Source organism: Neopelma chrysocephalum, unplaced genomic scaffold (assembly GCF_003984885.1).
Source record: "Neopelma chrysocephalum unplaced genomic scaffold, ASM398488v2 Primary Assembly neopelma1_293, whole genome shotgun sequence".
NCBI lineage: Eukaryota > Metazoa > Chordata > Aves > Passeriformes > Pipridae > Neopelma > Neopelma chrysocephalum.
The window spans coordinates 17,341-44,406 of NW_020897955.1; the positions used below are offsets into that span (position 1 = coordinate 17,341).

A 27,066-nucleotide genomic window follows, 5' to 3' on the forward strand; every position below is an offset into this window, starting at 1 on the left:
CCCCGGTGCCGTCCCCCCGGTGCCGTCCCCCCGGTGCCGTCCCCCCGCCGTGTGCGGCCCGCGGGCTCTGCCGCCCGGCTCTCGGCGGCGTTCTCGGGCCGCGCTCCTTCCGTGGCCCTGCGGGGCCGGGGCGGGTCCGCAGCTCCCTGGGGCCCGGGCCGTGAGGAGCAGCGGGCCAGGCCTGTCCTCTCCCTCCGGGCTTTGCGGGCCGGTCCGGCCCCCCCGCCAGTGGGACACCGCCGGCGGTGCCCGCCGGTACCGGGAGCGCAGCCCGGCCGGGGCAGGGTCCCGCCGGAGGCGTTGTCCGGTGCGTCTGCGGGGCTGCCGGGGCCCCTCGGCGCTGCCCGCCCCACGCGGGGCAGGAACCGCCACTCCCGGGGCCACGCACGGCGCTCCAGAGCTCCCCGCCGGTCCTGGGCTCTGTCGGAGCCCCTGTGCACAGTGTGAGACGTTTAGTCCAGGGCTTGTGTACAGCAGCACTGCCTTCAGTGCCTGTTTGATTCGTTCAGAAGAAGGAAATGCAAGGAATTAACTTCGTTTATGTGTAATAACCTTAGAATAGAATAAATTAGGGAAAAACACTTCAGGTATTTCCCTGCTGTCGCTGGTACCTGGGGATAGAAAGGCCTGATTTATGCCCAGCTTACTGTGGGCTGTGCTGACACTTCCAGTGGGCTGAGGCTGTTGGGGGCAGGAGGAGAAATGTATTCCAGAGGGAAGGAGCCTCTTCCAGATCACTGCTGGTAGTCCCAGCGTTCAAAGTAAAGTCGCCCCAGGGAAAGTTCATTAGTCATAGGAATGGTGAGCAAAAGGTTATTTTCAATTACAGCCAGAATGCAGAGGATCCTGGCTCACATCCTGAGCATACTGGGGGTCCTTGTGCTCTGCTGTTCATTGCAGGGATGGGAATCCACACCCCAGGGAGAGCCTGGGAGAGCCCCAGTCTTGTCTCTGAGAGCTGCACTGTTTGCTTTATTGGGGTGAGGCAGTGGAACTCTGACTAACCTCTGTCTTTCTGTGTTTGTCTACTTGTGTTTGTGGGGAAACTGGCCAGCATTATATAACACCAGGATATTCCTGCCACGAGTCCTTGAGGCTAATGCACAGGACAGCCACCACCCTGTGTGCAGACTGTTGGCTTTGGGACAGAACTTAAAGCTGTGTTATGCTTGTTCCTGGATTTGTTCTCAGGAAGGGTTTGAAGAAGGCTGAGCCAAGCTCTTTACGGTGGTGTGTGGTGTCAGGATGAGAGGCCATGAGCATGAGCTGAGACACAGGATGTTCCCTGATTGTCAGGAGTCGCTTTTTCACTGTGTGGGTCACTGAGCACTGGCACAGGTTGTCCAGGGAGCCTCTGTTGTGGAGCCTCTGTCCTTGGAGATGTTCAGAAGCTGCCAGCACAATGGTCCTGGGCAGCTGGCTCTGGGCAGTCCCTTTGAGCAGGGAGCTTGGACCAGATGACCTCCTAACTTCACCCATTCTGGGATTCTGTGATAAGATCCTCCATGAGCCTTTTATTTGTTGTCCTTCACTGAATTTTCTCCAACAGGTTCCCTCCTCTTTTGTTCTGGGGAGCCCAGGACTGCACCCAGTACTCCAGACATGGCCTCACCAGTGCTCAGGAGAGAGGAAGGATCAGGTTCCTCCTGCTATGCAGCCCAGGATGCTGCTGGCCTTTGCCATGAGGGTGCATTGATGGCTTAGGCTCAGTTGCCCTTCTCTGCAGAGCTGCTTTCCAGGGATGTTTCTGAGGGATCCAGAGCAGTGGCCCACATATGCCCATGTTTTCCCTGTTTGCTATAAACAGCAAACCTCTTGCTGTTCATAGAATTGTAGAATCAATTTTTGTTCCCCATTCACATTCCTTGTCTTATTCAGCTGAGCTGAGAATATGATTTAAAAATGAGTTCAAAAGACGTGAATCTCTAAGACGAGTTCAGGTTATTAAAGTCCATGTCTGTGCAAATAGCTGCAGGCAGGCCTCAGTTCCTCTGTTTGCATTTTGAGGAGGTCGTCTATGAGCCAGACCCAGCAAGGCTTGTTAGCTTGAGTGCAGTATCAGATTAATGCAGCCAACCTGGACAAAGCCCAAGGAGTATTTTCTCAACATAATCCAGGTATGCATGCTTGAAATTGTGTTGCCTGCAGCATGTGGACAGGTGCTGAGCCCCATCCCTATTCCTGGTTACAGTGGATGTTTGCAGATGCCCAGATTCTGTTTTTCTTTTTCCATATTTCTGATATCGCTTCTAATCATTCATGAAGTGGTTCTCTCAGTCCCAACTGCATATTGTTAATTTGTAACTTTAGGAAGCTGTGGCCTAATACGCAGTTGGAAGATCAAATCCATCCTCTTCAGATGTGGGTGACAGTCAGGAAGAGGCATTTTTGCATTTGGGTGGTTGTTTTCTAAAATACACCAGGACCAAGACAGCAGGTTCAGTTCCTCATTGGGGCATCGTGGGAGTGGTGATTTACAAAACTGTAAATACTTTATTATTCTTATAATGAACCAGACATTCCAGGTCTCTAAATGAGTCTCTGGTATTACCAGGTTGGTGAGCAGTTGATGTTGACAGAAGAAATGTCCCTGGCAGGAACTGTAAAGATGTATTATTCTGGAATTCCATGCCTCAGTCTTGCCCAGGGCCGGCTGAGAAGTGAGCAAAGCACCAGTACTTGTTTCACTGGCTGTTGTGTTGGTGCAAAACATGGACAGTCCTGGTGTTCTGACTGTGCTTCTGGAGGAGTTGCATCCCCTAGAGCTCTTTGCAGGAGTCTGTCTGAGCTTGGTTTCTTGCTGCACATCTTTTTGCTTCACTAACTGCTGCTTGAGCATTTCATTCCATCAGCTAACGAACCACAGCTCGTGCCATTCAGTGTGAGAAACCAGGACATGTCTCTGCAAGAACAGGAGAAATCCAGGTTCCCAAACTGAGCAGACTTTTCACTTTTTGTGCCTGTTGCAAGTGACCGACTGTAACAATCCTGGAGTGTACTGTGTGGGGTGAAGGATGGGCTTATTTCTTTACTATTGGATCATTTATTTCCCTTTTTTTTTGTTCTTTTTCTTTTCTCTCTCCATCAAGAGTCTCAGTTCATGCAAACTGTCAGTATCCAAGAGATAAAAAAGAATGGCATGAAGGACCTGTGTGTGACTGCTCTGCTTTGGATACCTCCTTACTGCTGAGTCAGCAGACCTGTGAGCTCCCGGGAGCCCACAGCAGGTTGGTGTTGTCACAGGTGTTCACATGGCCTTTTGTGCTATTGATGCTCTTATGTGCATTGGGGCATTTTCTACTTCTGCAAAATCAGGTGGTTAGAAGGTGCGACTGCTGCAGAAAAGGAATGCTCTGCTCCTCTCCTTTGTCAATATTTCCCACTTTTAAGTTGCAATCTAAGAGTAAAGATTTGCTTTAGGGGGTCAGGAATGTGCGGATCAGGGTAGCCAGCTTTGGAAACCTTCTTCTAGTGAGGCACAGACACCTTGTCATATTAAAAGATTCCATTTGATGGAGGTAATTGTAGTAATGTAAACTTGATCTTCTGGCTAATGTGAGCTTGCCTGGCATCAGCTTGCACTACTGGAGCTTCTGTATTTGTGCAAATGATTTTGCCATTTCCAGGCATGAACAGAATCTGGAGTCTTTCTGTTAAGAGATGTCAAGTGTCACATGTGCCCTTTCTTCAGGGAACACTAGAATGATGATTCTGTGATTCTTAAGGGACTTTGGGAGTTCAGTTGGTCAAATCCTTTGCTCTTAGCATGTCTAATGTCAGTCAGATTGGGTTGCTATGAGTCTAATCCAGTATTTTTAACATCTTCCCTGTGCATTTTTTTCCTGATTGAAGTTGCTTGTGCTGCAGCTTGTGTCCTGTGCCTCATGTCCATGTGCTGTGGGCCTCGTAAGAAGTGTATGGCACTGTCTTTAGGTGCCTCAGAGGTGGCTGTGGGGAAGGAGCAGCTGTATCTGCTCCTCATCTGCCATTCTCAGGGCTGAACAAGCCCAGCATTCTGAGACTCCCTGTGCCTGCTAACCCAGCTCCCAATCATCCTGGGGGCTTTCTGCTGTCCTTGATTCAGTTTATCCCTGTCATTTTTGTGTATCAGGGAGCTTGAAAGTGAGCCCAGTACTTGAAATGTAGTCTTACAGGTGCTGAATAGAAAGGAGTAGTTGCTTTGCTGAACCTGCTGCCTGCAGTCCTGCCAATGCAGCTCAGGGCACAGCTGAGCTTTGCTGTGAGTGTGCTGCTGCCTCGTGCTCAGCTTGGCCACCAGCACCTCGAGCTTGTCTTCTGCCCCACAGTTGTGCAGCCAGCTGCTCCACAGCCTGCACTGCTCACGTGCTTCTCCCAGCCCAGCTGCAGGGCTCTGTGTTTGCCTTTTCTGAACTTCACTGTGTTTCTATCCATCTGTTTCTCCAGCCTGTCAAGATCCTTCTGATTGGCAGGTCTATACTTTAGCTTGTCAACTGCTCCTTAGAACTTGGTGAATTTATTGAGGTGGTTTGCATCCCACTGTCTTGGTTAATAATGGAGAATTTAATCTGTTGCTCTCCCCAAAATGACAAGTTATGTGTTGCTGGCTGGTACTGCTGCATATTTTTTCATTCTTCACTTCCACTTGCTGGATCAGTTTGGCTCCTGAATTTCAAGGAAAGGAAAGAAGGTGTGCTGAGCAGCAGCCAGGGAAGGTGTGCTCTCTCCAGACTGTTTCCCTGTGTCAAGGTCCTGTCCTGTCACATATGTGATGTGCAGAGGTCTCATCACCTCTCTAATGTGACACACTTGCATCTGCTTAGCAAACATCAGGGCTGAGTTCATCATTCCCACTACTTATCGGCAGAAAGCTTCTTCTGGGTATTTACAGACCACATTTGGCCTGTAAAGAAGTGACTTCATTTAAGAATCAGCCTTCTTTTGAGTAAACGGGACAGATCATGGTTCTGTAATGTCATTGTAAGAAAGATCAAAGTGAACTATGAGGATGACTTGACATCTGGTATAAAAATGTATTTTTCAATCATACATGTAGAGAGTTATGTATCCTTATGTATCCTGACACCAGCACATCCTCTTCTTTTATGTTCAGAGAGTGGCTGCTTTTGTTAATGGGGTTGTTTCTTTATTCCTGAGGTTTCACTTTGGCTTTTCTCTCTTGGCAATGGAGACATATTCCCTGCAAGCCTGGTCACTGCTGTAACATTAGAGACCAGCGTGGAGGGAGTTTATTCTTTTTGGCAATTTTGACTACCTGTAACTGTATTCTGACTCTTGGTTTTGTTTTAGGCTGAAGATGCTGAGCCGTTTGTCAGGTTTAGCAAGTACTGTTTTACAAGAGCTGTCAGGGGAGGATGGAGATGCAGTTACTGAACCCTCCAGTGCTGTAAGTACAGTGTTATCTAAAGACTTCCAGTTTTAACTGACAGTTTGGGGAGTGTGATTCATTAGACTGCAGTGAGAACTGCCTCCTGCTTCTTCCTTGCTGGCTAGACTGAGCTGTCATTTCCACTGCTTTTCCTATATTCCTCAGCTCTTAAGTCAGCACTTTTGTCAGGCAGAACATAACCTCTTCAGTTTCCACATCTCAAGGTGATCCTAGAAAACAAACTAGAATTATGGTGAAGAAAGACTTTTAAGAGTACTAGTGACTGTGTGTAGCAGAAAGGGGAGCTCTGCGTGACTGGGTGACAGTGGAAGGCCTTGTGTCTGTGCTGCCCTTTGGTACTGAGGCAGTGGACAGTGTGTGAGGGTGCCCTCATTTCAGATCTGCTCCAAACTGTGGTGTTCAGCAAGGTACTCTTTGTTTTTGTGTCTTGGTTCATGGTACCCTGAGCTTCCCTCCTGGTTTCCCCTGGCTGTACAGTCCTACGGGCTCCATGCAATGCCTGCAGGGACCAGAGTGCAGCCTTTGGGAGTGCAGCTGAAGGTATCATTTGGATGCTGTGCTGCAAGCTGTTAATAGTTTTTTTCCTTCAGAGCACTTGTTTCACTGTTTCAGGTACAAGCTTTGGAGCCAGAAGCAGAAAACATGGAGGAGGCACCTGAGGAGCTGTTGGAGCGCCTGGCCCAAACAGAGAAGCTGGTTGTTCAGCTGAAGGATTTGATCCGGGAAAAGGATGCTCTGCTCCAGCAAAAAGAAACTGAACTCAAGGTATCATTTCCTCCTCTGGGGACCAAGAGTAAAATGCTGCTTCAGCTTTCTTTGCAAGCCAGTCTCTGGTTTCTTTTGAACTCTGTCCCCAGGATGCTCTGTCCTTGAGAAGAAGTGCTGGGGTGGAAGCTACGATTTTGATCTGTGTAGTGTTTCAGAACAAATTTGTTCTGTGGATGTGTTTTAATGGTGCTGTTACTGTGGAGGTAGGGCTGGATGGAGAATGACAGACTTGCAGGTTGTGTAACTTCTCAAAGTGGTGCATCCTTGAGGTGCAGTCAGTTTGTGTCCTTCTCTTACAGGAAGAGCGAGAGGCTGCGGATGCGAAGCTGATGAAACTCAAACTTCAAGCCAAAGCCAAACTGGCCACTCTGAACAAACGCATCGAGGAGCTGACAGGGAAGGGATCACCATTGCCTGCACAGGCCTTAGCAGAAGAGCAGGAGCATCCCAAGGTCAGGAGATTAGGGCCACTTAAAAGCTGGAGCTTCTGCTGATAACCTGGTGCTGCTGATGTTTCAGGTCCCAGGGAGCCGCAGGTCCTATTTGTCTTGTTAGCAAGATGTTCATGGTTCCAGCAGGGATGTCTGTGCCTATGCTGTAGGAAGCTGATCTGTCCAGCTTCCTTGTACTGCAGATGCCCTTGGAATGCTCAGTTTGATCTCCTTAAGGACCTGGGCCAGTTTCCCTTGCATAACTTTGGTAATCCATTGTAGCCAAGGTCTTTCCTGCAGGAATTGTGTGTCTGTCTGAGCTGTGAGTTCCAGTGTTACCTGTTATGTGAGTATAGCAAAGGAGTACAAGAACAAGGAGGTCTTTAAAACTAAAAGGCAATAACTTAAATATTAAAAAAAATACATATGAATATATTTTCCAGCCACGTAACTTCCTCAGCCACCACAAAGTTTTATGGTTGACAAGCCCTGATTGTGTAACCCTAGATAAAAACTGAGGGGAACAGAGACATTAAAGAAGCTGTAAGCTATTAGCTAGAAACTCCCATTGGAGCTGGTAATTTTTGAAAACTTAACTGTCTGCTGACCACATAGTTTTCTTTAAAAAGTTAGTAATATTAAGCAATGGAAATGGGATAGAAGTCTAAAGAGAATGCAAAACATCAGATGATGTTCATTAAACAAGAGAAGATAAAGGTTATTTCAGACACTGAAAAAAAAATTAAAATATTATAGGAAACATTAAAAGGTGAATGTGAGAGCTGTCAGGTGAGAGGTGACTACTAGTGGAGTGAAGATTGGTTCTATGACTTGTGATGACTATTTTTGATTGAGAGCATCATAAAAATCATAGAAATGTGCTACTGTAATTCATTTCACAATACCATCTTGAGAATCTTTCTTAATGCAAAGCACCATCTGGTTTTCATACATGAAGAATTGGAGGATCTTGAGGATTGTCATAATATAAAAATAAAGCAAAATTTAACAAGTGCACAGTCGAGCACTTGTGATGTCCTGCCACTGTATCCTGCGAGGCCAGAACCACGTTTCGTGGCTGCAGAGGCCAGTGGAGGCCATGGGGGCTGTTCAGCTGTGTCCCTTGGCTGATGAGGTTCTTTTTTAGCTTATCCCTGTGCAGCATGTGTGTGTTACAGCTGTGTGCTCTGCGTTACTTTGTGTGGACTTGCTGTTGAGGACTGGTGAGTGTTCTTGCTTCAAAATTCAAATTTATCCGTTGAAGAACATGTTGTATGTTCTGCTCACTTGGAATCAGGAGAGATAAATTCTGAGAGCAGCAAAAGACTTTCTGTTCTGCTGTGATGTTGACAGCTGCACTTACCAGACATTCGAATATCTTGGTTATTTAGTCAGCTAGTGTCAGAGAGGAAACACTTCATTCTACAATTGTATGAGGAAGGTGAGCACCAGGAAAGTGGGAGAGCTGTTAGAGTGAAAGGATAGTGCAGGTGAATGGATGAATGTAAATTAGCCATTAAGAAAAATGGCCTTTTAATTAGAGGAATGAGGTCTTGAGACAGTCTCCAGTGGACATGGTATGGGCCAGAGCCTTATTTGGTTTGAGTTAGAACATAGTTTGAGTGAAATTATATTAGGGCAGTTACCTGCAATATTATGTATTTGACCCAGAAAGCATTTTCTAGATTCTTTCTTGTAAGGTTAGACCTGCTGAGAACCCTCAGAGTCCTTTATTCACACTTATTTCTCCAAGTAGATGCTGTCTTGAGTAATAGTGGTATTTCCTAGACAGATACCATCATTTGAAGATGAAAAATTTAGATTAGCTTTGCATGTTGTGCTGAAGCATAGAACATTAGCAAAGGGCTGGTTTTTTTCCTGTCCATGGTGTGGGCCCCATGGGAAGGCTGTATTTTTAAATATCTAATTAGTACTATTACTTTCTGGGCTTTTAGCAAAGTGCCTTATTTTGAGAAGAATGGAAATATCAGTTTGTATCATTCTATGAGGTAATATTTGTATACAGAACAACTGAGGCACCTCTTAAACTTTAAAAGTGGGTAAAGATAAATTATGTTCAGGTATAAGAGCTTATACATTTTGGAAAAACATCATATTTGAAAGCTTGAGCTGTGGAAACTTTATGGCTGTGCTGGTCTCCTCAGTTGTGGCCCTCTGTGTAGTGACCAGTGTGCAAGGACTTTATAAGAAGCTTTTCCAAATTCGACCATAAAAGTCAATCCTGAAAGCTAATTACAAGTAAGCAAACTAATCCACTCATCTTGCCCCCTGGCAACTGCTCTGTCCCAGCATTATAAGTTATGTATATCCCTGGCTCCTTAGAGCTTCCTGCATTTCTGTTCTTTCTTTTCTGTCCTGTTCTATTTCTAAACTTAAATACAATTAAAGCTTTCTTGTTTGTCTGTCTGTTCTACCTACTGCCAAAGACCATCTCTGTGGGTGAAACATCTTCTGAGGAACAGTAACCTCTTGCTTATTACACTGACTTATAAGTCCTTCTGAAAGCCTTCCTAAACTTTTCAGAATGGCTTTAAGGACATAAATACTGTGTAGAACCCCTGTGTTATTGGTGGTCTTTGACCCAATACCTGTCAGAAGGAAAAGGAAAGAGATGCATCTTGTATTTATTCAGTATGAAATACCCACCACTGAGTGCAGGAACTGGGAGTACTGAGCTGAGAACGCAGAGGGTGTTTGTCCTGCTCAGTGACAGGTGATGTGCTGGCCCTGCCCTCACACGGGTGTGAAGCACAGCTGGGGTGTCCTACAATGTTTAGTGTTTGTCCCTTTGTCACATGGAGAATATTCTTCTGTATCGAATCAAAAGATGTTTTTATTTCTGGTATTAAAAGAATCTGTGATGGTAAAAAGCCCCACAAATCAAGGTGGTCATACTGTAAATGATGTATTAAATTGTGTTTAATAATCTGATTTACCTTAGTTTATCTGGGAAGCAGTCACGGACGATTCGCTGTTCCAAGTGATTTGACACTTCCCAGTTAAAGGTATCTTGTGCATTTTGTGCATATCTGCACAGAAATAGGGAAAATAGTTACTCAGCATAGGACAACTTCATTTAAAGAAACAAAGGAAATGTAAAGTTAAGAAATGAAGCAATGTAGTAGAAATAAGTGTCTGGTTAGGAGTCAAGAGTGCAGTAGCATTCTAGTTTGGGGTTTTTTTAAATTAACCAGTAATACTGACAAATTTACTTTCTTCTGTTTATCTTCTTCCCAATTCTTTCCTCTTGCAATGTCAGAATAATGAAAATACGAGTGAAGGGCACAGAGAGGAAGTGGAAGTACTGAAAGAGCAGCTCAGGGAGCGAGAGGAGACTGTTCAGGACCTGAAGGAACAGCTGGCTCTAGCCAAAGGGAATCTGGAAGATGCTGAAATCAAGTATGCAACACAGGTACAGAAGTTTTTTCCATTCATCAGTCTGTGTGTTTCCCACCCCACCACTTACACCAGTATGATAGAATAGAACAGTGTTTACACAACTGGTCTTTAATTCCCTTACCCTCTATTTTTTCAGTTTTATTCCTCCTCAAATCACCTAGGTCCATCAATTCCCATGCCTTTGGTTCCTCCTCTAAATATTCAACAAGTCTTTCCCAATCCCCAAGTGCTCTTCACCTGCCCCCCATAGTACATCCTCTGCCCCCAGGCCAGAACCACCCTTGGTGCAAAAGGTGCTCCACAGGTAAGAGAGGGGTTTCACCCTTGGACAGTGGGACTGATGGCTCTCTGAGGAGGGGAAGACAGTCCCTGGAAGGGCCTGGGCAGGCTGTTCCTTCCTCAGAGTTGGAATTTTGATTCTTCCCTGCCTGCCCTTGCTGTTCTGTGATGGGCTTTGCAGTCACTGGGGAGCACTGCAGTGTTCTTCCAGCTGCCACTGTCCATCCTGCTGTGGGTGTGCAGGGCAGCTGCTCCTCACAGGGTCTAACAGCTGCTATTGGATATTGGAGTTATTTATGGAAAGAGTTTTGGTAATACTCTAAATTGCAGGTTTAGCTTTTGAACTGTGAATTGGGCTGCATCCTACACAAATAAAACCCCAGAAGTTTTATGAACTGTTAATTACATAGTAATCATATGTTTTATTGTTCTGCATATTTGTAGATGAAATTCTATGCTTTTTGCTTTCTGGGATCTGAAATATTATCAGGTTTTTTTTTTATTTTATGGCTTATGTTTTCAGCTGAGCTCCCTGCAGGAGGTGATTCAGGAGAAGGAAGCTCTTCTGGAAGAGCAGAGGCACCAGCATCAAGCTGAATTGCTTAAGATGGTGGCCCAGTCAGATCTGGAAGTAGAGATGCAACAGGTATATTTGATATAATAATCTTTTTATGGGAGGAGGAAGGAAAAGGAATTTTACCAGAAGACACCCTGAGAGAGCAGTTCACATTAAAGTAACTCAGAAGGGATGAGAAGAGAGATGATTTGATTGTTTGGAGTTTTTTGGAATGCTAGTTCAGGCTTTGAGTCCTAGCTTTGATCTGCTGGTTTGCTATCAGTTGAAAAGAAAGAACAGTTAAAAAAAAAAGGTATTAAATCACTGTGCTCCAGTTCCCTATTTGTGAAGCAATGGTGAGCTCTTCCTGCTGCACCAGGGCTCCAGAATTGGTGTCTACAAAGATGAAGTGATTTAGGCTGTTAAAGTAACTGTGTTATGAAAACCAGGTGTATGATGAAAGCAGGGAATCTATGTGCCTGTCTCGTGTGAGCCTCCCCAGCTCTGGAACAGCCTTTTCTCTCTCCCAGAACCTGCGCACTCTCCAGAGGAAGCTCGAGGAGCAGGAGGCAGCTCTGCTGGGGCGAACTCAGGTGGTAGAACTGCTGCAGCAGGAGCTACACTCTGCTGAACAACAAAACCAGGTACCTGGTCATGCTTTTTCTTGCTTTGCTCTCGTGTGTGTGTGGTGGATGGTGCCTTTGTCAGCAGCTTGGAGGTTCCCAGATTAGCTTGTTTCTGGTGCCAGGTTTCCATCCTGAAATCAGCTGGGGCCTCCCTCAGGTCAGGTGTTAGAGCTTGCAGTGTGCACAGCTTATCAATGGGGTGCTGCAGCTGCCACCTCTAGTGAGGTTCTGGGCAGGTGGATGGGGACTGCATCTGTCCATACCCACCCTGCTCACTGGACTCTCAAAGCCACCAAATACACAAACCTTTGCTGAAGGCAGAAGTGCCAAAGGCAGTGCTGCTGTAGCCTCAGTGTCCCTGGACTGCAGGATCCAGGCCAGATTAGAGCAGAAACAGATATTCTTCAGTAGATCTTGCTAATCTGGTGACAAACTTCTGGAGTGGGATTGGCTCTCACTGTGTCATTTTAGAGCATGAAGAGGATGAGATCAAGTCTGCGCATAGATGAGCTCCTTGAGAGAGGGTTTGGTACACAACCTCTTAAAAGGTTGGTTTGCAGATAGGGGATGAGTGGTTTTTTTGTTTTTCCAACATCTGAACCTCTGGAAATTCTCTTCTAAAGAGACTTATACTAAATCAGTCTCATGTTGCTAGGCTGCATGATCTCCAGCCAGTCTAGTGCTCGACCTCACTTGGATCATTTTTACACACTTAGGCCCCGTGTATTTTCTTCCCCTCGTGTCCCAGCCAGGCACAGCAGTGGGTCCTCTTACCCCCAGGAGGAGGTGAAGACCCTCAGTGAGCTGACTTGTACTCACCACTGATTGCACTGCTCAGCAGGGTGTTTCATGGGGTGGTGGCATGGATATCTTCATGACACTGGTTGTTGGGGTCCCCTGACTTCCCTCATACACGTTCTGTGGTCAGAAGGAGGCCTGGTGTACAGACCAACCTGAGTCCATGCAGCTGAAGCTTCTCTTCCTACCAATAAGTTCAGAGGAGCTCCTCAGCAGAGTCCTCTGGAAATTAGCTATGCTGACTGTCTGCAGGTCCAGGATGAGGAAGTTTGACAAAAGGAGTTTGGGCAGGTGTAAAGTCTGTTTCTGTTTCTTGGTCATCTTAAATCTCTGGTCAGTGTCAACCAGCCTTCTGAGATCTTTCTTAAAGCAGTGAGCACTGTGTGGAGCACTCTGTTACCTCCAGGTTCATACACACTTTTGTTCTGGTTTTTTAATTGTTGAGTTCTCCCTCTTTTGGGAAGCGTGCTTTCTTCTAAAAGAGAACTCATGGCCACTATTCTATTGCTTCTTTCCTCTGAATTGCCCTCCACTAAATCAAGACTTATCTTTTCTTTACCAAAATGACGAGGAGTTGTTCCTCCCAGCATTGCTTTCTTGCAATTGCAAATAGTAGGGCAGTTTCTTTCTAACAAATAGAGATTTCTGGCATATTTATTTCCTCCTTTCTGCTACTCAGATATTTTAAAAGGATTCAATGGAAATCTTAAAATATAATTCAGGTACTGTGCTTTTTCAAGGCATTGAGCGAGTTGAGAGATAAATTAATTTGTGTCACTTTACAGGCACTCCTAGATCAGTGCCAGAAGATGGAAGTGGATCTAAGCTCCGTGAGGAGTGTGCTGGATGCAGAGAGACAAGAGTCTCGTGATCTGAGGGAGAAGATGGAGCTGGAGCTAGCTGAGAGGAAGCTGTCTTCCCATCGCTTGCAGGAGGAGGTGCAGCATCTCTCGGAGCAGCTGCAGGAGGCAAGAAGAGCACAAGCTGAACTAGAGGCGAAGTGTAAAGCTGTGGAGCAGGAACTCAGGCTGGAGGTGGAAGAGAAGAAGCAGCAGCTCAGTTGTCTCCTGGTGGCTGAGCAGGAGCTGCAGCGTGGTCGTGCTGCCCTCTTGGCTGAGAACCAGCAGCTGAAGCAGGACCTGGGCCGGCTCCTGGTGCCGCCTGCGGAACACGGAGCTACAACACCCGGAGCACGGGGTGAGCAGGTTCTCAGAACCCTCAGCTTCACTGGGTTGCCTTCTCTTGGGCTTTGTTTTTATGGTTGCTCGTGGGAATGGCTTGGTATAACAATTCCCAATTGCACAGGGATGTAGGACTGGTGGTGCTGTCCCAAACCAAGGGGGTCTGGTACGATCCCACCGTTCTGTCCTTGGCATCTGCAAGAGGAGGAGCAGAAGAGCAGGGCAGCAAATATGGTGCCTTCCTTGGACACTGTCTCAGCCTCTTGTCTCTTGGGACTTAGGGATTTCTTGAGCCAGATGTATTTTTTAATTGATTATAGTAGCTTGTTGGATTTTTTCCATCAACTTATAGAAGTCCTTTTTAGATGTGCCACGTTCTTCAGAGTCTGAATTTCTACAGAAATTTTAAGTAAAACAACCAAGAAAAGCAAACTATACCATTTTCTCCATAGACCTGGATTAAAACTAATAATATTGATCTTGCTTCAAGCTCTTATTTCAAATTGATTTTCTTCCAGCTGCTTTATGGCCTGAAACTGAAGCAGTGACTAAGAGATAAGGGATCTCATAAACTACTGTGCATGTGTGTAACTTGGATGTAGTTCAGCAAAAAAGATGAGAACACACCTTAACTCCCCTTTTTCCCCTCCAGCAGATGAACTTGTACAGAAATCTGAAGAATTTGTCTGCTGTCAGAATGAGCTGAAATCCCAGTCACAAGTGCAAGTCTCTGAACTGAAGCAGCAGGTATGATATTTCCATATGATTCTCATGAAATTTTCCCATATGTTGAGGAACTGAAACCAAATGAAATGTCTAGAATTCCTTTTTTTATCATGCATTGCTTGAGAAAGGCTCTTCTTGGTTCTCTCAGCTGATGGACAGACATGTTATGACTGTGGAAGCCTAAGAAGAAGTAGGAGTTAATTTGAGTAATTTAAAAGTTGCCAATTGATTTTTTTTTTTTTGAGATTAACCAAAACATCGAAGACTAATGTGTTTTTATAAACTGTATTGAGTTTTATCTTTCTCTGCCCATCCTGTGTTTTAACAGGATAAATCAACTTCACAGGAAAAAGTAATAGATCAGGAAGATCAGAATGAGACTTCATTCCTACCCACAGAAAACTTGGAAAGACAGAAGACTGAAGGTTGTATGATTACCTTACCTATTTTAATATTCTTAAAATATTTAAAAATTATTCTAGAATTAGATTGTACAAAATAAGATATAACTGAAGTAGTAGTTTCCCCCTTGTACAAAATGGTGACAGTCTGCAGGTGGTACTTCTGGGGGGGTTATTTTTGATGGCTTTTGCTGAAATAGTAAAGGGCCCATCCATATGCCACATATAAAAAACCTCAAACAATGAAATTGGGTTTGAGTGTCTGTGCATGTGGACTGGTAGCAGCAATATCCCCACTGTCAGAATTATTCTATAAAGCAGTGGATTCCCTCAAGTGTTTCCTTTAGGGGCTGGTGCACTATGACAGTAGACTGTCGATTTTTACAGAAATAGATTCCTTTTGCTTTCTGTCATTCAAAGCTAGAACCTCTTTGCAAGAATCCTGGTGGAGAATAATCACCAATAACCCAGATTCCTGCAGTTCTGCAACATCTCCTTTCTCTCTTTTTGTTCCATGATCTCAGAGATGCAGGTCTCAATGGACTTCAAGACCTCATTTAGAATCATGGAATGGTTTGGGTTGGAAGGAGCTCATACAGATCACCCCTCCTGTGCTGGGCAGGGACATCCTTCACTGGGTCAGGGTGCTCAGAGCCCCATCCAACTTGACCTTGACCATGTCCATCGATGGGGCAGCTGACAGCTTCTCTGAGCAACCCCAAGAGAAGCAGGCCCTCTTGAAGGGCTGCAGCAAGGCCTCCCTGGAGCCTTCTCCACGCTGAACAACCCCAGTTCTCTCAGCCTTTCTTCATGGGAGATATGTTCCAGCCCTCTGATCATTCTTGTGGCTTTCTCTGGACTCACCCCAACAGATCCACGTCTGTTGTGTGCTGGGGGTCCCCAGAACTGGGCACAGTGCTCCGGGTGGAGTCTCACAAGGGCGAAAAAGAGGGTGAGAATCATCTCCCTCAGCCTGCTGCCCACACCTCTTTTGGTGCAGCCCAGGGTGTGGTTGGCTCCTGGGCTGCAGGCAGACATTGCCAGCTCCTGCCCAGTTTGTAGCTCACCAGTATCCCCAGGTCCTGCTCTCAATCCATTCACCCTGCTGGTCCTGGGCACTGCCCTTGCACTTGGCCTTGTAAAGCCTTGCCCTGCCCAAGGGCTGTGTGGCCCTGCTCCTCAGGCTTCTCTGGGGCCCTGTGGATGTCATCCTGTCCCCACGGCGAGTGAACTGTCCTGCCCAGCTCGGTGTCACCCAGGGGTGCCCCCCACCCCCATCTGTGTCACTAAACAGTGCTGGTCCCAGCACTGACCTTTGCAGGACACACTGACTGCTGGTTTCCTTGTGACCACTGAGCACACGACACAGAAATCCAGCTTTTAATCTGCTGCCATGCCCTGAGTTATGATCGAGGATATCCAAAATGCACCTGGAAAGCTTCCATCAGCTTTCTTAAAAAGCAGCTCCTTGCTCTGCTGAAAGGCATTCCCCTGAAAAATGCACTGACTCAGAATGTCATCGTCGTGTTGCTTAAAACATCTTTCCCAATGCATGTTTAGCTGCATATTTACTTCAAAACGAGGGGTTTTTGTTGTAATTGTTTTCAGTGGGTGTGCTGAGCACTTGGTTGCTGACATTTTTTTCAGATTTTAAACACGGGGAGGTGTAATTTCTTTAAAAACCCCCACTAAAATATTAATGAAACATATAAAAAGTCATCATCTTTCAAACCTGCTCTGTAGGTTCTCAATACTTTATTATTCCTCTTCATCTTGTGACAACTTTTTGTTAGTCTTATTTAAAGTGGGATGCCTAAAACTGCTCACAGTACTCCATTCCTAACCTGAATAGAATGAAATAAGGATTTATATTTATATTATAGTAAGGAATTATAGTAACCTTATATTTTGCAATTTCTGATAATTTTCAAGCAGACCTCAACAAATGCTTTCAAATAACTGTCATTGTTTGAAATTTAAAGGTTCTTGAAATCCTTGTGCAGTCTTCTAATTTCCATGGGTTTAGCAGTGCATTATACCAGAATATCTGTCGCTCTCTTTACATCCATATGGATTCTTTGAACTTGTCTTGAGGCAGCTCTTTGAGTGACTGAAGGTCTCCCTTCCTGCTACATAGGACAACATTGGGTTTATCTTTTTCTACTCTGTCTGTATGACAACAATTGTTCTTTTCTAAAAGATGTTTAAAACAGCATGCTGTTTTGGTGGTTTGCCTCTAAAAAGAACCAAACACATTATCCAATGACAGTGTTTTATATATCCACTACTTAAATGTGTACTAACAGCCACATGTCCTTTCTCTAAAGCTCCTGGAAGAACATCCTGTCATCATTAATATCATTAAGCAGAGTCTTAATTTTCAAAGAAATTTCTTGTGTTTGAATGTTTCAGAAATACCACATTTCCAGCTTGTTCTCCAGGAGCCTCAGCAGGAAGCTGTGATCATCACAGAAGATGCAAACCAGGTAAGGATTAAGCAGCTGAAATAAGCTAAAACTAAAATAGGTCAAGGACTGGCCTTAAAAACAGCTAAGCTGTGATGGCCTTTTTTTATCAATCCTCTTTGGAAAGTTATTATTAACTGGATTAATGGTGGAAGGCAGATATAGGTTCCAAATACTGCTTGCACTGGGTTTGTGTCAGACTGTTTCCCTTTGCTGCCTGTGTGGAATTCTTGTCCTTCACCCACCCAATCCATATCTGTGCTATTTTCTACCTCTTGTGAGTTACTTCTTCAGCAAAGCCATAGGCTAAACTGAGACAGGTCTCTGGGAACACAGTTCCAAAGCCTTGTCCGTCCCCACTGCCCTGATGGGCACCTGGCAGACTGACTGGAAGCAGCTGTGTGCTCCTGGAGTGGGGGCCAGGCTGATGCTGTCCTTGTCTTCTCCCACTGTGGACAGCTGCAGGTACAGCTGGAGACAGAGCTGCAGTCAGGCTGTTGTTTGGAAAAGCACAGGATTAGGGACCTGCTGCTGGGCTTCCATTCAGCCAGGGGAGGGAGATGACAGCCTCTGTGTCACTGTGCTGGGAAAGGGGTGTCAGCTGAGAGCAGGGTCTGGGCTCTGTGCAGCCAGCTCTGCTTGCAGAGGCAAAGTGCTCCAGAACTGGAGACTGTGTGGCTGTTAGTGCCCTGTAGTTACAGCAAATGTTAATTCTGAGCACTTAATTTTGTTTTCAGTCTTTCCATTGTTGGACTGGGGGTTTTTTACTTGCATTTTTTTTGGGGTGGAAGGGAGTAGTTTTTGATTTTTTTTTTCAGAGATCCTTTACTTAGTTCTGACTCGTTTCTTTGTTCTCTAGTTCAGACCTTTTCCCACAGAAGTGGCAGTAACGGTGCCAGTTGTGTGCTGTGGTGAAATATTATTGTGAATTTTATCTGTAATTTATAAAATGAAGAAATTAGTTGACAAAGTCTTAGTTCTTGTATGTCTGTCAGCAGCAAATTAACCAAATTCCTGGGCTTTATTAACATCTTTGGGCAAAAAGAGAGTCCATGTGTGTGAAGCAGCAAAATCTCCTCTCCCCTTCCAGCCTGTCACGTTCTGATCCATTTGGCACAGAAGTGTGGAGTGGTTGGTTTGTCTGTGGTGGAGCCTGGTGTAACTTCCTTGGGAAGACTCCTGGTTCTTTATCTGCTGAAGCAGTGAGGCAAACACTAACAGACACATGAAAACTTTAATTTAGTTTGAAAGCCCTAAGAGTTGATTTTTTTTTTTAACATCCTGCAGCCCAAAGGGGTTGTTGCATCACTGCAGCAGACTTTAAGAGCTGCTCTCCTTTAGTGGTTTCCCTCCAGGCTGCTGAACAGCCTTTACAACATGGTGTATTACCTTATTGGTGGGCTGCTGATCCACACTTTCTGGGGAGGGTTTGTGACTGCTTTTCTTCTGTAATCTGTTTTTGGGGATGGGAGGAAACCTTAAAATAATTATTTGGAAAAAGCCAAGCACTTTGTTCGAGTTGCTTTGTCTAGTGCTTTCACTTTGGCCATGAACACAGATTGGAATATGGGCTTCTATCCTGATTAATTGCTGTGTTAAATGGACAGATAGAATAGGGGAAAAAACCTCTTTTTCAAAGACTCTGGATAGGATGCCAGGAAATGTGGCTGGATAAGTACACTAGAGGGCTTGTGAGAATCACAGGAGAACTTAAACACTTGGGAGTCATACTGTCTTGTAATCAAGAGAGAAAGGGGAAAAAGGGAATAGGAAGTTGCCCTTACGATCTGATCCTAAAGCCAGAATCTTTCGTGCTGCAACTTCAGAAACTGAAATGAGCAGAAGTGACCTGGGGAGTCACAGAATCACAGAATAGTTGGGATTGGAAGGGACCTCTGGACATCATTCAGTCCACCCCCTGCCCCCTGTTATTGGAGAAACCAGTCAAGAGAGGGCATCCTTAAGCTACAAAATGTGGAAAGCAGATACTTCCAAAAGTGACCCTTTCACAAGATTCAAAGGAAAATTGATACCTGCTATTTTCTTTCAGGCAAGAACAGACAGCTTTCCTGATGGAAGCAAGCAGCTTACTGAGGAAGGTTGTTCACCTGGAATTCTAGAATATATTGCTGCAGAGAAACAGAAAGAACTGTCAGTTTTGCTGCTGGAACTGAAAGAAGCCCAAGAAGAAATAAACTTTCTGAAAAGCCAGCTCAAGGACCCCTCTGGCCAGATTTCTACAGGCAGCCAAACAGGAGAAGATGCTGAGCAGCTGGAAGAGAACTCCCAGGGACAGTGTCTGGAGAGGGAAGAGCAGAAGGCTTCAGATACACAGGATGAGTTGGGCAGTAGCTCATTACAGAGAGAAACAGAAATGCAGCAAATTGGCCTGTTTCAGGCAAACAGTGTCCAAGAAGAGCCCCAGGGGAGTCCTGTCTCCTGCAGGGGTGAGGGAGAGGCAATGCAAGGAATCTCTACGGCAGATCCAGAGCCTGGCGCCTCTCAGTCCCAAGAACTGATAGAGTTACAAAACCAAATTACAGAACTGCAAATAATTCTTCAGAAATCAGAAGAATCCTTTAAGAAAGATCTAGGAGAAAAAAGTGCAGAAATAAATAGGCTAAACCAGTTGGCAGAGGAATACAGGAAAAAAATAGAGGATTCTGACACTACATTTTGTGTTTTGGCTGAAGAACGAGATCGACTCCTGTGTCAGGTGAAGGAACTTTCTACCATAACAGAACTGAAAGAGCAAGTGAAGCAGCTTGAGGAAGATCTAGCTCTTTCAGAAAAGCAGAGACTGTCTGACAGTCAAAGCAGTCTTCTAAGAGAACAAATCCAGAGCCTTAAAAATGAATTTAAATCCAAGGATGTAAAAATTGAAGCTTTGCAAAAAGACTTGGATGAAGCACAACTTCAGCTTTCTGACCAGGACACACAACTAAAGGATCTGAGAAGCCAGATCGAGATGAAGGAATGTGAAGTACTTAATCTAGAACAACTTTTGAGGAAGAATACAGCAGAGATGGAAGAGCTTTCCCACGAGTTAGCCTCGAAGGGGCACGAAGCAGCAAGCCTAGAACAGCTTGTTGCTGAGCACACCAGGTCTATAGAGCACCTGGAACAAGCCTTGCTGGAGAAGGACCAACAGATGACAGAACTCAGTGTCAGCATGTCTGAGAAAATGGTCCTTCTGAATGAAGAGAAATTTTCTCTAGGAAATGAGCTGAAGAACCTTAAAGAGCAGACAAGTCTGTTATTAAAAGCCCAGGAAGAAAAAGACCAACATACAGGAGCAAAAGATACGTGTCTGAAATGTGGGGCATCTGAGCAGCAGAATGAGACAGAAGCAGTGAGTAAAGAAAGGGAAGAATTAGTAAATCAAATTGAACTTCTAAGAAAAGAAAACGAGCAGGTGAAGAGGAAACTGCAGGCAGCACTTGTGAACAGAAAGGAGCTTCTGAAGAAGGTCAGCACTCTGGAGAGGGAATTAGCACAATGGAGCAGGGAACAACAATCACAAACCTCACTGGCTCAGGCAGCTGCAGGGGAAGAAAATATGAGAAGCATGATCAGCAGAGAAGTGAGTGTGGAAAACCAGCCCAGTGAGGAGTATCTAATTCAACTGCTGTCTGAAAAGGAATCGGAGCTGCAGAGCATCCGGAAGGACCTGCAGGATAAAGAGTCTACAGAAGCACAACTGCAGGCAGTGATCGAGGAAATGAGACAAAGCCTGCAAGGTAAGGCAGACATTGTTTCAATTAAAGATGAAATCACAGAGCATCAGGCAATTGCTGACAAAGTAACTCAAACCAGTGAAAGCCCAGAAGATTATGAAGAAAATGAAAAACAGAGCTCAGCAGCTACAAATCCGGAAGAAAACCAAAAGTCTGCCCTGAAAGAAAGGATTTCAGTTCTTGAACAAGAAAAAGAACAACTCCAGAAAAAGCTTCAGGAAGCCCTGGCATCTCGCAAAGACACTATAAAAAAGGCTCAAGAAAAAGACAGGCATCACAGAGAGCAGCTGAAACAGCAGAAAGATGATTACAACATCCTCCAAGAACAATTTGATCAACAAAGCAAAGAGAAGGAGAGCATCCAAACTCAGCTCAGACAACTCCAAGAACAGAAAGGATCAGCAGAGGGTGTTCTTGGGAATCAAGGTGGATTGGATTCTTCATGCATGGAAGCAAAAAATACAACAAATAGCAAGCTTGGACAAGTTGCAGATGTTACTGAGGAAGAGTTTAAAAAACACCTTGAAAAATTGCAGATGGAGAAAGAGGAATTGGAATGTAACATCAGCCGTATGCAAAGTGAACTTGCTTGCAAATCAGAGTTAGTATTTGATTTGCAACAGCACATAGCACAATTGTTTCTGGAGATAGAAGGGCTGAAGAGAACCTCTGACCAAGCAGAGGCTAAGGCAGCAAGTCTTCAGATGGAACTGGAGGAGAGTGAAGCAAAAATTTCCAGAGAGACCAGTCTGGAAAACTGGAAAGCCCTTATGCACCAAAAGGATGAAGAAATGGAATTTCTTAACTTGCAGTTAAAGGAGAAAAGCGAAGCTCTCAGTAATGTGCAGGCACAGCTGCTGGAAAAAGAGGATTCCATCCAAAGCCTGTGCAGTCAGTTGGAAGCTCAGGCTCAGGTGCATGAGGAGCAAAGCAAGCGACTGCAAACAGAGCTGCTGGAAATTCAGGAGAAGCAAGGGGACAATGAAGAAGCAGCTAAACAGAAGAATCAAATGCAGAGAAAGCTTCAAGCTGCACTTATCTCTAGAAAAGAGGCACTAAAGGAGACCAAATCTCTAAAAGAGGAGCTGGCTAATGCTAAAACTACCATTGACAGTCTTTCTGTCAAGCTGATAAATATGGAAAGCCAAATATCTGGCCATGTTAAAGAAACAGATACTTTAACAGAAAAGTTAGCATGCCTCACTGAAGAGAGAGAAAAACTTCTTGCAGAAGTTGATAAAGCACTTATAGAAAATCAGAATCTTGATGGATGCTGTAAAAACCTAACACTTACTCTGGATGGAGTTGTTCTGGAGAAGGAGAAGCTGGAGAAGGAGGTGGAATCACTGAAATGCTCTCAAGCCACTGAGAGTTCTGAGTGGCAGGAGAAATACAAGGAGCTTCAGGGAGAGTATGAAACTCTGCTCCAGTCCTATGAGAATGTGAGTAACGAGGCTGAGCGGATTCAGCGTGTGTTGGAAACTGTCAGGCAGGAAAAGCAGGACATTTTCATTAAGCTGAAAAGTGCTGAAGCAAAAAAAGAGGAAACAGAGAAGCAGCTACAGGAAGCTGGACAGGAAATGGATGGAATGAAGGAGAAAATGAGGAAATTTGCAAAATCAAAGCAACAAAAGATCCTGGAACTAGAGGAGGAGAATGAGAAGCTTAGAGCAGAGATGCATTTTACAGGTGGGGAGCTACCCAGGACTGGAGAGGTCTTTACAAACACTGGCCTGAAAGAAGATCTGGAGTGCTGTAGGAGGGAATACCAGTCTCTTTCTACTCAGCTTGAGACAGTAATGGCTGAAAAGGAGTCTCTTAATCAAGAGATCACAGACTTAAAGTGTCTTTTGCAGTTAACAGAATCTAAACTGAAGGAAAGCAGAGAACTTGTAGACAGGGATGTTGCTCAGAAGACAACAGGCGAAGAAACAAATGAGGCAGTTGCCACACCACCACCACTGGAAAGGTCTGAAAATCAAGTGGAAATAACTTGTAAAGCAGAGTCTCCTCCTGCAGAGCTGGAACAGGAGGCATTTGAAGGTGGCAGCCCTTGTGAGGATCCTGGCACCTACAGACAGCAAATTGCTGAGCTCAGCCAGCGAATTGCAGAGCTGGAGGAGGATAGAAGGGCTTCAGAGCAACAGCTGGGTGACATCCACGGGTGTGTGGAGACTTTAGCAGGGGAGAAAAGAGCTTTAGAGCACCAGGTGGAAGAGAAAGTCCGTGAAGTGAATGCTCTGCAGGCTACAGTAGCAAAGATGGAGCAAATGGTCCAAAAAGCCACAGATGACCTTGTCAGGATGACAGAGCTGAAGGATGCGCTGGAGGCTGAGAAGGATGACTTGGAAGAAAGGCTCATGAATCAGCTGGCAGAACTTAATGGAAGTATTGGAAACTATCAGCAAGATGCAACAGACTTCCAGATCAAAAATGATCAACTGAAACACGAGCTTCAGAGTTTGCAGAGAACGGTACGTGAGCTGGAGGAGGAGAAAAGTCTGATGGCAAAGGAGAAAAGCAAAGCAAGTTCAGAAAAGCAAAAGGAATTTGTAGAAAAGCTGAAATGCAATTGGAGGGGAGAGAGCAGCACACACATAAAGGAGCTTCAAGAACTGCTGAAACAGAAACAGCAGGAGATTAAGCAGCTGCAGAAGGACTGTATTAAAAGCCAGGAAAAGAACAGTAGTTTAGAAAGAACTGTTAAAGCTCTGGAATTTCTGCAGAGTGAGACTCAGAAAGAGGTAGAAGTAGCCAAAGAGACTTCAGCAAAAGCAGTTGAAGACACCAAGAAAGCCCAGGCAGAGCTTGCTCTCTGCAGAGTGGTGCTGGATGACACACAGAGTGAGGCAGCAAGGGTTCTGGCAGAGAGTGTCAAAGTGAAAGAAGAGTTGCAGGCAAACAAAGAGAATATTAAAATTCAAATGAAGAAAAAGGATGAGGACTTTGAGAGAAGGCTGGAACAGGAAAAAGACAAGCACTCAAAGGAAATCAAAAACATGGAAGAAAAGCTGGCAGCTTTGCAGAGGGAGAAGGACCATGTGGAAACAGCTCTTGGTGATCTGCAAGGCTCCTTGAAGACAAAGGATCAGGAAGCCAAAGAACTGGAAGGCAGTCTGAACAAAGCACTAGCCCAGCTTGCAGCCTTCACTAGGAGCATGTCTTCCCTCCAGGATGACAGGGATAGAGTGATAGATGAATCAAAAACATGGGAAAAGAAATTCACTGAAACCATTCAAAAGAAGGAGGAAGAAATACGTTCAAAAGAGGAAACCTGTGTTGTGCTGAAGGACCAGGTGAAGCAGATGACCACACGTGTGGAAGAGCTCCAGACTCACATATCCAGGTAAAGAAGCTGTGCCAGGGGAGGTTTAGGCTGGAGATCAGGAAAAGGTGTTACTGTGTATTTGTTGTCTGCACAAGGGGATTAGCACCCTAAAATATTCCTTCTTCTCATCATTGAGGTCTTAAATCTATTCTCTGTGACAAGCACTCACCATCTGAGTACTATCTAGAGTCTTTAATAATCTGAAATTTGAAAGAGTTTCTTTTGCATGGAGTTGTTGCATTGAGAGGTCAAGAGAGCGTTGAGATACATAATTCCAATTTAATCTCAAAATAAATATTGAGAGATAGATGGAGCTGTGGAAACATCCCAAAATGTACATCTGTGAATTTCCAAAATTCAAAACCAAACCCTTCTTACATGAGTAAAATTGTTCTGTAAAGTTTATGTGCTGTATCTTTGCATGCTGGAAAATGAAATGGACATCAAAGGTATGAAAACAGCAATTTCACTGGGGGGGTGTTGTTTTTTATTGTTACCTAGAATGGATAAGGATTGTAATGAAAAGGAGGTGATAACATTCAATGTTTAAGCCCCTCCATTTTTTTCAATATTGACATGAACAACTTTAAAAAAATCTATTCCCCTGGCACTACCCCCTTCAGACAGTAGTGCAGTCAGAACTTTAAAAGATGCCTTGAATTTTACATTGAGGGATATTTCCATCTTGCTTTCCTAAAGTAAAACTACTTTTGTAGCTTTTCTAAATGAGTAAAAAGCCAACGTTGCTGTGCATTTGGATACTGAGATACGTCATGAATTTTTTACCAACTTTATCTTCTGTGTTTTCAGGCTGGAATGCAGCAAGAAAGACTTGGAGTCTGACTGCAGGAAGGAGATTCAGCATCACCAAAAGACATGTGAAATGTTGCAGGAGGAAAAAAAAGAGCTTTTGACTCAGCTTGAAGGGTCTCAGGAACTGTACAGCAAGTCTCAGAAAGAACAGCAGCAACTGGAGTCTGAAATCAGCAGCCTGAGAGAGCAGCTGGCTGACTTACAGAGCTCCTTCACCAAATGTGAGCTGGCCAGGGAGGAGCTGGGGAGCATGGTCAAGCAACAGGAGACCAGCATCCAGAATTATAAATTGAGCTGTGAACAGCTTGAAGCTGACCTGCAGGCTTCCAAGGAGCTCACAAATAAGTTGCATGAAGAAACTAGTGCGAAAGATCAAAAGATCATGAGCTTGTTGTCTGCCAAAGAAGAAGCAGTGATGGCTGCTCTGGCTGAATTGCAGCAGCAACACTCCGAGGAGATTAAAGAGCTGGAGCGTAGGCTGAGTAAGGAGGAAGAAGATAAAAAAGCCTTGGAAAATGAGAAGAACAAATTACTTGGCAAATTTGATCATCTGACTGAAAAGATGAAGATAAGCAGAGAAGAAAGTAAGCAGCAGAAGGCACAACTGGACTCCTTCACCAAGTCCATGTCATCCCTGCAGGATGACCGAGACCGCATCCTGAGGGACTACAGGCAGCTCGAGGAACGTCATCTGGCTGTAATCTTGGAAAAAGACCAGCTGATTCAAGAGGCTGCTGCTGAAAACAACAATCTCAAGGGAGAAATGAGAAGTTTCCATAGCCGGATGGACGACCTGAACTCCGAGAATGCCAAGCTGAAGGCAGAGCTGGTGCGGTACAGAGAGGACCTGAACCAAGTCATTTCAATAAAGGACTCCCAGCAGAAGCAACTTCTCAAAACACAACTTCAGCGGATCCAGACTCTGGAAAATGAGAAGGCGGCCATAGAAACACAGCTGAAGGAGTCTGAGCATACTCAGGACGATCTCAGGAAGTGCATGGAAGGCTTGAGGGAAGATAAAGCCAGTATGTCTCAAGAGCTTGAAACCCTTGGGTCCTCTCTGTCCCGGCTGCAGAGTGAGGTGGCAGCGTTACGGGAGGGGAGTCCCATCCTGGAGTGTCAGGCAGAACTGAAGGCCCGAGAGGAAGAGGCACAAGAACTGAGTCATAAGCTTTCCCTCTCCCAGAAAAGAATAACTGAACTTGAGGGGGAGCTAGGATGTATTCAAAGGGAGGCAGCCAAGAGAGTGGGAGAGGCTGAGGACAGGCTTCAGAAGGAACTGAAGCACCTGCACCATGATGCAGGGATAATGAGGAATGAGACAGAGACAGCAGAGGAAAGGGTGGCAGAGTTGGCACGGGACTTAATGGAAATGGAACAGAAGTTGCTTGCAGTCACAGATGAAAACAAAGATCTCAGAGCTCAAATTCAGTCTTTTGGGGGGTCCATGAGCTCTCTTCAGGATAGCCGGGACCAGGCCAATGAAGAGCTTCGTGGTTTGAAGCAGAAATACTCTGCAGACTTAGAGGAACAAAAGAATCTAGTGCACAATCTTCAGCAACAGGTGGCTCAGCTACAAGAGGAGCAACATTCCACTGCCAGGGAGCGAGATACAGTGAGGTCTGAACTGATAGAACTGCAGAAAGCCATTGATGAAAGAGGTTTCTTGGCCCAGATTGAGAGACTTAATCAGCAGCTCAGAGCCAAGGATGATGAGCTTCTCCGTTTGTCTTCGGAACTGGAAGGCTCTTCCAACCAGGTCAGATCTTTCTCCAAGGCTATGGCAAGCCTGCAGAACGAGCGAGACCGTCTGCTGAGTGAACTGGACAAAACACAAAAGGTTGAAGAAGTGAAACAACAAACAGAAGGGAGCACTTGCACCACGTCCTCGGAAGTGCAGAGTCTGAAGAAGGCACTGTCCTCCTTGCAGAATGACAGAGACAGAGTAGTAAGTTCTCTCTTCCTGCTCTTAAAGCACCATGGGAGATTTGGGTCTTCAGGTCTTTGAATTCAGCACACTTAGACCTGGTAATTGGGGTGTGACACAGAGATCACTGGCTTCATGAAATCACTGAATAGTTGAGGTTGAAAGGGATCTATAGATCTTCTAGTCCGACCCCCCTGCACAAACAAAGTCAGCTGTTTGCC

At 45.1% G+C, this 27,066-nt stretch overlaps 1 protein-coding gene across 3 annotated transcripts in view; it reads left to right on the forward strand.

Annotated features, from left to right (window-relative positions):
* Window positions 1–27,066, forward strand: part of GOLGB1 (golgin B1) — a 35,987-nt gene that overhangs the window by 111 nt on the left and 8,810 nt on the right. For 2 of the 3 annotated variants that reach the window (XM_027704853.1, XM_027704855.1), the window contains exons 2-14: window positions 3,090–3,227; window positions 5,290–5,386; window positions 6,002–6,154; window positions 6,457–6,609; window positions 9,869–10,021; window positions 10,811–10,933; window positions 11,374–11,487; window positions 13,053–13,464; window positions 14,104–14,195; window positions 14,503–14,599; window positions 16,988–17,061; window positions 19,091–24,123; window positions 24,916–26,866. In XM_027704853.1, the coding sequence (XP_027560654.1) occupies window positions 5,297–5,386; window positions 6,002–6,154; window positions 6,457–6,609; window positions 9,869–10,021; window positions 10,811–10,933; window positions 11,374–11,487; window positions 13,053–13,464; window positions 14,104–14,195; window positions 14,503–14,599; window positions 16,988–17,061; window positions 19,091–24,123; window positions 24,916–26,866 (8,445 nt within the window). In that variant the 5' untranslated portion in view covers window positions 3,090–3,227; window positions 5,290–5,296. The remainder of the gene's footprint in view (window positions 1–3,089; window positions 3,228–5,289; window positions 5,387–6,001; window positions 6,155–6,456; window positions 6,610–9,868; window positions 10,022–10,810; window positions 10,934–11,373; window positions 11,488–13,052; window positions 13,465–14,103; window positions 14,196–14,502; window positions 14,600–16,987; window positions 17,062–19,090; window positions 24,124–24,915; window positions 26,867–27,066) is intronic. The other variant, XM_027704856.1, reaches the window with a different exon arrangement.